Source organism: Serinus canaria, chromosome 1A (genome assembly GCF_022539315.1).
Source record: "Serinus canaria isolate serCan28SL12 chromosome 1A, serCan2020, whole genome shotgun sequence".
NCBI classification, from domain to species: Eukaryota; Metazoa; Chordata; class Aves; order Passeriformes; family Fringillidae; genus Serinus; species Serinus canaria.
In genome coordinates this window covers 3,078,974-3,091,365 of record NC_066314.1, presented here as the reverse complement: position 1 = coordinate 3,091,365, position 12,392 = coordinate 3,078,974, and the positions used below count along the sequence as shown (strand labels likewise).

At 41.6% G+C, this 12,392-nt stretch overlaps 1 protein-coding gene across 3 annotated transcripts in view; it reads left to right on the top strand.

Moving 5' to 3' along the window:
* The window catches only part of MKLN1 (muskelin 1), a 95,008-nt gene that overhangs the window by 58,015 nt on the left and 24,601 nt on the right, over window positions 1–12,392 (top strand). For all 3 annotated transcript variants that reach the window (XM_009097456.4, XM_050982895.1, XM_050982906.1), the window contains 3 exons: window positions 7,567–7,779; window positions 10,059–10,280; window positions 11,809–11,938. In XM_009097456.4, the coding sequence (XP_009095704.1) occupies window positions 7,567–7,779; window positions 10,059–10,280; window positions 11,809–11,938 (565 nt within the window). The remainder of the gene's footprint in view (window positions 1–7,566; window positions 7,780–10,058; window positions 10,281–11,808; window positions 11,939–12,392) is intronic.

Genomic DNA, 12,392 nt, shown 5'->3' with positions numbered 1-12,392 from the left:
CTGGCAATTCCTCTGGCAGTGGCTGCCAAAGCTGTTTCTGCACTGTAGGAAAACTCAGGCAGCACAGCTGTCAAAGCACAGTGTTGGTGCTTTGGAAAGTTCAGCTGTGAGGACACACTTGGTCTTTAGAGGTGCCTTGATAAAGGCACATCAGAAGCCAGAAGATCATGTATTAATTCATTCCTTTATGAAAACAGTCTCAAATTAGTTATTTCTACAAGCAGGCTGGCAGGGAGGCTAATAAATAATAATTTCATGAGAATAGAGCATTATCTCTTTGTTTTCATAGCAATCCCCATGGGCTGCACCAAGTCTGTGCTGTGATAAACCTGTGCTGATCCCTGAAGGATGGAGCAAAGACTTGGAATCAAGTTCATGTCAGATTGGAAGGGTTGAGCTGTCAAGGGTCATCAAATCCAGCCTACTGCTGTCATAAGGATTGTGTTGTATGATCTCTGAGCCTGATCATTTGACTTATAAGCTCATTGAACTGTCTTTCAAAAATAGAACATCAGGCCATTTATTTTTTAATTCTAATTTAAGCAGGGAGAGTCTCTTTGTGGCAGGCTCAGCTCATGAGCACACAGCATCAACAGTGGGAAATTAGGACTGTCCCAAATGAGAGCATGCTTTTAGGAAGGGGAAAAAGCAAGCTTCATCCTGTTAAATTTTATTGTTTTCCCACCTTGAAGAGATTTGCATGCAAAACTGTGTGCTAAAAGCTGCCTCTGACTTTAATCTGCTCCATCATGTCTGAGTCAGATGCCCAGAAAGGACTTTGCTGGTAAATCTATCCCGTGGCATCGCTGTAGGAGGGCACCAGTAAGCAGATTAGACATAGCTCAGATTCTGTGTCAACTGCCTGACCAAGTCTTCCTGTCTTGGCTCTGCCTGTACTTATTAATAGTTAATTATAACTTTTTAATATCCAAACCTAATATTTATCATAAGACATTTAACTCTCTTGTGTGAAAAATTGTGTACATTCATGGCTTTCCAGTACTGATCTTGGAGAGTTTTCAGCATGATGAGTCTTAGATAGATTCTGGTCTATTTCTTAGGCTTCCCAAAATTTTTTTTGGCAGAACATATTTAATTTATATGTAACAGTTTCCTAGAGAAGCTGTGGCTGCCCCATCCCTGGAAGTGTCCAGTCCCAGGGGCTTGGAACAGCCTGGGGGATAGTGGAAGGCAGGGGAGTGGGACTGGATGAGCTTTGAGGTCCCTTCCAACCCAAACCATTCTGTGGCTGGTGATCTTGCATGTTCTCAGAAATATTCTTTATAACTGGTAAAGCAGCCTTAAAATTTAGTTGGAATATCTGTTCCTTTTATAAATAGTGGCAAGAATCATGGAATGTTAAAGGTTGGAAGGGACCTTTGAGATCATCTAGTCCCAAACCCCTGCCATGAGCAGGGACACCTTCCACTAGACCAGGTTGCCCAAAGCCCCATCCGACCTGGCCTTGGACACTTTCAGGGATTATTTGCAGAGTAAGAGTGAAGTGTACATAGAGTATCCAAAAACATTTTTTGGAGATAAACTTCCATCTTATGATCCTAGAAGCGTTCAGTCCATTTCTGCATCTACCCTGTGTGACATGCAAAAGTTTTTAATTCTGGAGTTGGAAGTGTCTAGTCTTGGATATCAAATGACATGGGTGGCACTGATTTCTGCCATCACAGAGTAGGAGGTTGGAATGTGCTGTTTGAGGGAGGGTCTTTCACACTGCAGAAACCCTTACAGGGGGCTATGAGCCCCTGCCGTGTGCCTGTGCTGGGTTGCTCTGGCCTTGAGCATGGTTGTGATGCTCCTGCTGTGTGACTGGATGTGCAGGACCCTCGCTCTGGTGGTTTGGTGTTCGTGACACATCACTGGTGATTTTGTGGGTGATAGGAATGGTACATCAGCCCCCAGCTCCTGTTTTGCGTTTTGTGTTGAGGGACCATACAAATCCTCCATGCTACTATTAAAAAAAAAAAAAAAAAATTGAAGAAATTATTTTCTTATGTTTCTGGCACCTTTAGGTTGTGATAAACTTACAATGCCTTCTGTGAGTAACCTGTATGGGATGAAAATGTTTTATTTTGTTGTATAGCTGCAGTTGTTCCTCTTGCTGAATTTAGTGCTCATCTAGAGCAAAGCAAGTCTTTGCTGCGGCTCAGATTAAACATTTTGGGAGCGCATTAGCTGTAGACTGGCATTGATAAAGCACTAACAAGCTCTAATCTTAAAGCACATGGACTTGAATTAAAGCCAGGAATAATATGAATTTCCTTTCGTTTTCAAGTTTGTGGAGAACTTTCCCCTTTTTTTTTATGGGGGGGGGGGTGGAGGAGGAAACGAATTATAGTCCAGAACTGGGAAATGAGAGCAATTAATCTCTGCAGTTGTGTGTAGGCAGGAGGGACTATTTGTTGCCTGACAAGCTGCTCTCAGGACTGGAAACAAAGTAGGTTGTTTGTGTCTTTTTATGTCCTCGTCCTAGTTTGCTTTAGGACAAGAGCATTTACCTCATGACGCTTATTTTTGAACTTCATACTGGAGGCAGTGTTCACATTCCACTCAGTCTTTTACAGGACCAAGAACGGAGAATTAGTCAGCTGTTCTTTGTTTTTATTTCCCTGACTCTTGAACAGGATCCAAGGCTTGCTCCTGAGGTTTTTCATCTGGATTGGTCTGAATAAAACAGATTTTTCTTGCAACTGAAACCCCTTTATTTACAAAAGGTTATGATAACCAGAAGAAGCCAAGCTCCCCCAGTTTTTGTTTGGGATGGGCAGTGGAACCGGCTTCCTGTGGTCATGTTCTCATTAAAGGAGGTTCATAGGACATTTATTTAAAAACAAACCAAAAAAATGAAAGCTATCATGTTTGTGCCTTAATGTAGCATTCCAGGATGCTGTTGCTAAGATGATGCCTGCTGATTTTGGCATAAATAGTGATTTGAGCAGACCTTACCCTAAGGAGTTGAGTCCCAATCCTTTCTCCCCTGTATAGGAACAAATCAATTATTCTAAGGAGGCGGTGTTGTCTCTCGGTGCTGTTGTGTTGCTTTTTGAAAACGTTTTGTAAGTTAGTCCTTAAGTGGGATAATTGCTTTCAGCATTTGCAAGTTAAATGAAGAAAGCTCTAATTAGATTTTATAAAGTGGCTTAGCATGTTGAGAAGGCTTTTCATAAAGTATACTGTGTATTCACTTGGCATTGCACAATTGAATTTCGTGTAGCACTGACGAAACCTAAAAATCCTATTTGGCCCTGGGTGCTTAAAGGATTGAAAGCCTTTCTTAAGTTCTCCTGTCCATACAGCCTCTCTTCCTTTCCTCACCATCCCACCCTCACCAGGGCATTTATCTGTGCTGTAGAGACCAGAGGAGTTACATCAACACCAACCTGTTTAAAGAAGAGCCTTGGAGCTGGGCCTAAAGCTTGGTATTTTGTGGCACTTCCAAACAGGACCCTGTACATGCTGTTTAATCTGTTTTAGCTGTTATTGTGCTGTGCTGATTGTATGGTGGGGCTGGGTGGCACAGAGCCACTTTGTTCAGGTCAGTCCTGGCTCTGTGTGGGCACTTATTGAGTCCCACACAAACCCAACAGTGCCTGTGCTTAGTAGTTCTTGGTATTGTTTGGTGTCCTGTAGGTTAGAAATGTGATATGCTAATGCTTTCCTCTTGCCATCACAGCCTTGGCAGCAGCTGAGGCACTGGCCAAAGCAGCCTGACACACTTATTGCCATCTGAATAAAGACTTAGCCCAGTCACAAGCCCCTTTCACGTGTGGTTTCTGCAGTGTGTGTGCCAGGAGCTTTCTGATGAGAATTGGAAGGAGTCCCCAGAGGCAGTGTTTGTTCAGGTCGTTTGGGTGCTGTTGCTGGATGTGACTTTCAGAGTCTTACGGCAGATGGGCTCTGTTTGGGAAGTGACACCTCTGCTACCTCAGTCAGTCAGGTCATGAAGCTTCATCTGCAAAAATGTGGATTCTGTGTGTAGCAACTTAGAAGAAACCAGATCTAAAGTAAAGTACTTAATTATAAAATCACTGAATGGTTTGGTTTGGGATGGACCTTAAAGACCCTGTAGTTTAACCCCCTGCCATGGGCAAGGACACCTTCCACTAGACCAGGCTACTGAGGGTCCCATCCACTGGCCTTGAACACTTCCAGAGATGAGGAGTTTTGGACAGGTTTGTTATGAGTTCAGACAGTCACAGAAGCAATTTGACAAAACTGTGACTTGGTGATAAGGCCTGAATTTGAAGAAGGGCATAGAGATCTCTACTAAGATCCACTCAGCCTGGGATATTAATTAATGGATCATGACCAGCTTACATCCTAGCAGGAGGATAAAAGGTTGCTCTTTTGCCCTCTAGCCATGCTTCATCTCTTCAACCTGGGGTTACAGACTCATCTCTGTAATGGTCAGTTTTTCTCACTCATTGCTTTTAAAGGGTCAGAGTCTTTGAACACTTGTGGAATCAACAAACCTTCCTGTTTGAATTTACTGGATTGCTGTCCATGACAAGCTGTGGCAGAGTGTTCCTCATGTGAACAACAGGCTGCTGTTGTAACCATGTGGAGCACACGGCTTTGGATGAACATTCACAGCCACCCACAGGCACGTGATTCATCACATGTGCCTTGAAGTGTTTTACTCTTTTGCAGTGTCTTTGTAAATGGACTTTGTGTCCCTCTTCGAAATTCACATGAGCTGCAAGGGCTGCATGGTCAGGCTGAACTCAGAAGTGAACACAGATTTGAACCTTTCCCCTTTTCTGCCTTAAATGTCAAGCCAGCATGTATCACTGTTAATGGAGTTATTTACTCATTTTGGTAAACATGGAGGCTAAGGAGGAAACTTTGGCAGGTTTCTTGTGCTCTTGTGAGTGGTGTGCAGGCACAACTCATTTTCTTGGAGAACAGGTTTCAAATTGGATGAAGTTTCCTGTATTACAAGAGATAGCTCATGCTATGGCAGGCTCTGCAGTTTGGTAGAGCTGAAGTTCTTGCATGAACTTGAGGTGGTGAAGATTCTGTGTCTGTGGAGATGAAATGTTAACCTTAAGAGCTCTTTAAGAAAGCAGATATTATTGTGTGGGATGTGGCTAGGATGTAATTAAAGAAAAAAAGGTATTTTTCCTAAATTCTTTTCTCATTTTAAAACAGTCTTAGGAAATTCGTATGCTGCATATTTAGTTGTAGCAACTGTGGTTTTGGTGCCATTGCCTTGAAATGGGTATTGAGTTGTGAAGTGTCTCAGCCTTGTGTCTGTACTCAAACAAATTTTGGTTGATGGTGTAGCTTTTCATGGCAAGGCAGATGCTAAATTGGAGATTAATCCTGAAAGTGCCAAAGACATTATTTGAGCAAGTTTGGGAGGATTTAATTTAGTCTACATAAAGGTGAGAGAGTGGGGGAATGATTCTTAAATTGTCCAATTCCATTAAAAACTGCAGTGACTTGCCAGAGAGGAGGGTCAGAAAGCACAGGTTGGTCCTCACATCTCACCCACAAGGCAGCTGTGCCAAGGCAAATAGGTGCTCATGGGCAGGGGACTGGGGCCATACCCCTCAGGGTCCCAGCTCCATGCCTTGGGATGGACTTTGCTCACTGGGGTGATTTATTTGTGAACCAGGGGCTGCCTTTGTGAGTGCACAGATTGGTGCTTCTCATGCAAAGGAGGAACTCCCCCATGTGTTTGGAACAGGGTCCTCTGCTAGATACTGTTCTTGTATTTTCTAGGAACAAAGATAATTGTGTTGTTGCCTTCTGTGTCATCTTCCTTCATGACCAAAGGCAATCAATGGGGTTTTTTGCTGCATTTCAGGATTTTATGCTAATATTTCACTGCTATCAGTACTTTTATTTTCAGAAAATAAAATTATCCTTATTACCATGAAGTAAATAATCCTCAAAGCTGTAATCATTGCCAACATAATGCTTCATATTTGCAAAATACGAACAATTCAGTTCACCTCTTCACATGATCTTTTGATCTACTGTAAACTGTTTCCTGGAACCATTGCTTAATCAAGAAATTGAATTCTCTAACATGAATAGTAAAGGCTTTTGACAACAAAGATGTAATGCTTCCTTTCTTGTTTTATCCAATTTAGTGATGTGCATTCCATTAGTGTGCTTTAAATTTCAATAGAATTTAAGTGAAAGGGTACAATTATGAAGGTTTTTTTCATAAGACATTCTACAAAAGGCAGTACACAGAGCAACTGTTGTGCTGATTATTTGGTGTGATATGGCTACTCTTCTTTAACTATAAGTCTTTAATAATGATTTTAAAGATTTGCTATATCCTTGCCTTCTTGCCTCATCTTTACTTTTCAATGGTTTTGAGTAGATTTCTTTGTACAGAATCTCAGAGTGGTTTGGGTTGGAAGGGACCCTAAAGATCATCCCATTCCAATGCCATACCATGGCAGGGACACCTTCCACTATCCCAGGTTGCTCCAGGCCCTGTCTATCCTGGTCTTGGCCCCTTCAGGGATCCAGGGGCAGCCACAGCTTCTCTGGGCAGCCTGTGCCAATGCCTCCCCACCCTCACAGGGAAGAATTTCTTCCCCATATCTAATTTAAACCTGCCCTCTGTCAGTGGGAAGCCATTCTTTGTGTCCTGGTACCCAGCTGTGTCAAAATAAACTACAGAATTGATCTATACTCATGATATGATGTTTTTCATCTGATATTTTGCATATAAGGCTTTGCAAACCTTGATTTCTAATGTTTTGGTGTACCAGAACCTCACTCTCATGCTTCAAGAAGAAGTGTATGAAGGCCTTTAAAAAGATATTTGGGAGGCAGAAACTGCCCAGGACTGCGTAATCATCATCATAATGTCATTAAATAAATTACTCCATGATTTAACTTGAGCACTCCTAGATGGATTAAGCCCATAATTATTTGACATGGGGCACTCTCTGTGTTTCTCTTGAAGATCATAACTCAGGGCAGTTTTGCTTACCGTGGGAAACTTTCTTTTAGCTGGAGGCTGGGAGGGCCATATCTATTTGTGAAGGACAGGGAGTGCTTTTGTTACCTTCCCAGAGCCATTACGGGATATGATTGCTTGGGGGAGTGTCTGCTTATGATCTGTTAGAAAACAGCCTATTAATAAAACAGAGACTCTTGTAATAGAGCACTTCTTAATCTTTTTCCTCTGTAGTTATTTATAGGCTGTGACATCTTAATTTGCCTCTCATGTGCATCGACTTCTGTTATTTTAAAAGATCAAGCAGTTTTCACACGCCTCTGAGAATCACTTCTGGGAGAAACTGTCTGTTTTCTAAGGAATCTGACAAAAAAGGTTCAAATCATAAGTTTGTTGTGACAAATGCATTAAGGTTTTTGCTGGTGTCTTTCTAAAGGACAGAAGTTATGGGATGTGCTCTTGTAGTTAGTTATATATTAATCCTGTATTTGATTACAAGCAGATTTTCCTGAATTCCCCAAGGATTTTTTGCTGCTGCTAGTACTTATTTCCCCTTAGCAACCTACCTGGAGCAATATTAAATCCATCATTCTCTTCATTTTTGTGGTCCTTTCCTTTCTCAGAGTGGTCCCAGTGCCAGGTCCTGTCACAAGATGTGCATTGACATCCAGCGCCGGCAGATCTACACCCTGGGGCGGTACCTGGATTCCTCTGTGAGGAACAGCAAGTCCCTGAAAAGCGACTTCTACCGCTACGACATCGACACCAACACCTGGATGCTGCTGAGCGAGGACACTGCAGCAGATGGAGGCCCCAAGCTGGTGTTTGATCATCAGGTCAGCCACACTCATGTCACCACATTTCTCTTCAGAGAGAAGAGCAAGGCACATTTCTTCACAAGAATATTTCTGGGTTTCACGTTTTCTGAACCTCAGAGAAAGGAAAAACAATTCTTATCATTAGCTGTGCCTTTGTTTGTGCAAAAGTAGAATGCAACATGGAGATAGTTTACCCACAGTGATGGTGTTTTGGTTCCTTCGCCTGTCAGGGCCAGGTGTGTGTGTGTGTGTCAGGACTGTAGGCTGTGAGTCATGAGATCCTGTACAGTGTGTGCAGAGCTGAGTGCTTGGCAGATTGTGTTTAGATGTAATGTAATATAGTGTAATATAATATAGACTAACATAGTATAATAAAGTAATTAATTAGCCATCTGATAAGATGGAGTCCTCCTCATCATTTCTCCCTGCCACAGGGCTCATCCTGTTTCAATACACTCATCCTCCTGCTGCAAGTTCTCAGCGTTTAAAAGTCAGTTTTGATCGTAGTCTTTGCGATTTCGAGGTGACAGAGCAGGGCTGAAGAGGGTGTGATCTGCACTCAATTAAATCCTAATAGCAGCGGTGCTCAACACCACTGGCTGCTGGTGCTCTAATCAAACCGAGTCAGAAGAATCATAAAAACCTTTGCAAACAAATGCATTTTATTAAGACACATTTTATTAAAGCCCAAAGCACAGTTCATCTGGTTTTAATCAGTCTCCTTGAGCTGGCTTTGCAGATATGCCTTGCCTGGAGGGCCTTGGGGAGCAACTTGTAAAGCTGTGTATGGTACCTTTGGAAGAATACTCCAAGCAAGCTGCTGGACTGAGGCCAACCCAGAAGCAGGATTCTTTCCAAATTGGTTACCTTTAAAAATTGTAGAATGTATTGTCTTTATAGAGCTTAAAACACCTTAGAGGAATGACTACTAATCTTTTAAAAAGTCACACCTGTCCACATGTTCAAATTGAAAACTTCTTTACTTATGTTGTGTTCAGTAGCTTTTGTCTACTTGAAAAAGGTATTTTGTTCTCAATTGATTTTTTTTTTTTTTTATGAAGCATCGCCAAGAAACAGCACATCAGGACTCATTTTTAAGGCAGCCCAAGATCAGCTTTTATTGGTACTGGCTGTTTTGTAACCAAAGCTGTTGTTTGCCAGCACAATGTGCCTTTCTGCTGACACCGAAAATTAAAGATACGCCATGTCTGCAGAACAAAAGCCAATCAGTCTTTCTGTTCTATTAATAACCAGTGCCAGTCTCCCAGGTGTTGGGGAAGAGGCACAAGGAAATTGTCAGCTGGCAAGGCTACTCTGGGTACCTTGCTTGCCTCTTGAAATGATTCCTTTTTTTCCCTGTTCTGTCTCTCAGGGAAGAAGGGCCTCACTGACTTCCGTCAGTCTGCAGCTCTCCCTCTTCTCTCCCTCAGCACCTACTGCAAAGCAGTTTTTATTTAACCTTCAGAAATTTGCTGCACTAGAAGTGTTTTGTGTAGGCTTTGCTGAGTTGCATCTCTATATTACTGTAATCTTGTCTGTTTGTTGGTTTGCTTTTTTCCCCCCCTCTGGTATTTTGTAACCCTCTTCTTTGCACTTTGTCTGAAAACATCACCAGGAGTCAGGGGGTTTGGTTTGATTTGTGCTGCAGTGCTTCTCATGTGTGCCATAGCCTCAGTTTAGGTTTGGAGATTGAACAGGTTTCTGCTGCACTCCCATGAGGAATCTTAGGCTGGGTTAAGCCCCCACTCTGTGTTCCAGTAATGGGGGTAACAGTAAATGTGTGCTGGGGATGGAATCTCAGTAACAAATCACAAGCTGATTTTTGCATGAATTGATTGGTGGGCAGTGAATTAGCAGTGATTTTGAATTTCTGCATTGCACAACCATTGTCAAAGGTGATACTCTGTTAACTGTGGCTATAAGGACATAGCTTAAAAAGATCCCCATGGATATTTTCTGTGGAATCTATGGAAAAAGAACTCTGTGAATCCTTGTGAAAGGCTCTGAAGTACTTTTCCCTGAAATCAGCAGGTTTTTAGGTGATAAAGGGTACATTTAGTCTTTTCTTTTGCATATTAAATGGCACACAGAAGTTAGACTTGTGTTTCAAATTTCTTTTATGAGATTAACACCTGACAACCATGAAGATGAGTGTCCTTTTCTGTATTTTGGAGGCTTAGACGTGCAGAGCCCTGTCTTATCTTAGTAGGCATTGCCTGCAGGAGAGGGGTGTTTAGTATTAGATCTCAAAGTGTTCAGGTCTTACCTGCTTAAAAATTCTTCCCTGCTTCTTGCAGATGTGCATGGATTCTGAAAAACACATGATCTACACCTTTGGAGGCCGAATCCTGACCTGCAATGGCAGTGTGGATGACAGCAGAGCCAGTGAGCCCCAGTTCAGTGGCTTGTTTGCTTTTGACTGCCAGTGCCAGACGTGGAAACTTCTGAGGGAGGATTCCTGCAATGCCGGACCCGAGGATATCCAGTCCCGGATAGGACACTGCATGTTGTTCCATTCTGTAAGGATCCACACCCTGCTTTGATTTATGATGTCTGACTTTAAGGAGAACATCTGGTTTTGGTTTTTCTTGCAAATTTTTGAGCTCTTTAATCTCCTGAGTGATGCATTGTCTCAGTTAATTCAATGTTTGCTGCTTTGGTAAGTGCAGGAGGTGCTAATTCAAGTCTCAGAGCTTTCATGACTCCAACTGAATCAAATTTCAAGTGAAAATTAAGGTGAATTTAAAAGAGTTGATTTTAATATAATAATGGTAAATAGAAACAAAAGCTGTGGTTCATTTTGACCTAAAAATGTATTCTTTTTAAGATTTTAAGGTAGAAGAGCAATTTAAAAGCTTCTGGTCTGGTAGATACTCTGTGTTGTTGGGTGTGCATTGAGTTGCACAGGCTTCAGAACCTTTGGTGCTGGAGCATCCACCTGCTCTTTGTTGTCCTGAGCAGCTGCAAACAGCTGTAAACAGCTGGGATTTATGGACACTTCATCCAGAGCTTCATGGAGAAGCAGAAGGGTGGGGGAGAGGTGTATATAACATTTTATTCTATGTCGGGTATTAAAAGCCACCTACCTGATATTGTCTTTTCAGATGTGTTCATCAACCACATGTCTATTTAAGAGAAGTAAAGAGAATTAAAATTAATGTTGTGACATTTAAATATTTACTGATACCATCAACTCAAACCCAACCAATTTGAAGAAATTGCGGATTTTACTTCTCTTGCCCTTTCAAGTGAAAGATCAGAATTTTTACAGTGAATACTGGGCTTTCTGAGCTTTTAATTTTATTTTTAGTTTTGAATGGTTCTTTAAAATCTGGTGGAAAACATATTGCCCCACAAAATTCTGCACAAGAACTTGAAGATCTTTCAAATAGGAGTCCGTCATAAATGTAAGAATACTGGTTTCTGTAAGCACAGGTCATGGAAGTTTAAGTCCTTTTCTGTTTTCTCAACCATTTGAAAGAAAAATAATCTGCCTCTTACGGACTTTCCACTTGGCAGACTTGAAAGAAGCAATAAACCTGTTATTCTTGGCTTGCTCCTTGCCATTTGCCTGTACTGAATTTAGTAATGTGCTGGTACTTGGATGGTTTCTCCTACAGCCTATCTTTTGTTCCTGTTGTGTTTTTAACAGGGATTTTATGATGGACTTTAGAGATGGGGCCTGTTAATTCTTTAATAATAAACTTGAAAGATGAGCTGCTGCTTTAACGTGCTGAAGTCAAAGTTAGATGTGGCAGGGCTGCATCAGTTACCTGAGCACAATGATGTTAAAGTTAGAAGAGACATTTCTGTTCCTCTTTGATTCATTAATGGCTGTCCCTGGATCCCTGGAAGTGTTCCAGGCCAGGTTGGATGGGACTTGGAGCAACCTGGGATAGTGGAAGGGGATTGGAACTGGATGGGCTTTAATGTCCCTTCCCACCCAAACCACTTATGATTCTGTGATAAATAGTGCTGTTAATGATCACAGTTGACCAACATGCTGTCTTGAACTTGTAAATATTTCTTTTTCCCCCCCTTTTCCAGAAAAATCGCTGCTTATATGTGTTTGGTGGCCAGAGATCAAAGACTTACTTGAACGACTTCTTCAGTTATGATGTGGACAGTGACCACGTGGACATTATCTCAGATGGCACAAAGAAAGATTCAGGGATGGGTAAGAAGATAACTGCATAATCATTTCATTCCCTTGGTACAAATGAGAAATATACTGTGAAAGATAAATATTGTAAAAGGAGAAATATGGAGGTGAAAGGCCAGGTTCAACCTGTGGGATCAGGTTGGCATCCTTACCTAAGCCCCCATACCCAGGTAAGCTCCACACTATGCAGGTTAAACTTCTGCCAGCTCTTCTGTTCTTTCTGTCATTTGACACTCTCCACCTTGAGCACAATACAAATAATTGATGCATGAAACCACACAGCACCTCCAAAGAAAAACAAAAAAACCAGCAAAATAATAACAAATACATCTTCTGGAAATGCTAACAAAGACAAAAAAAAAAAAAAAAAGCTGAAAAAAAAGTCTTTAAGCCTGCAAAGGGGAAAGTAAATTCTTATCTTTCTAGTTTTCACTAAGTGTAAATTGCCATAAGATAAAGTTAATCTGCA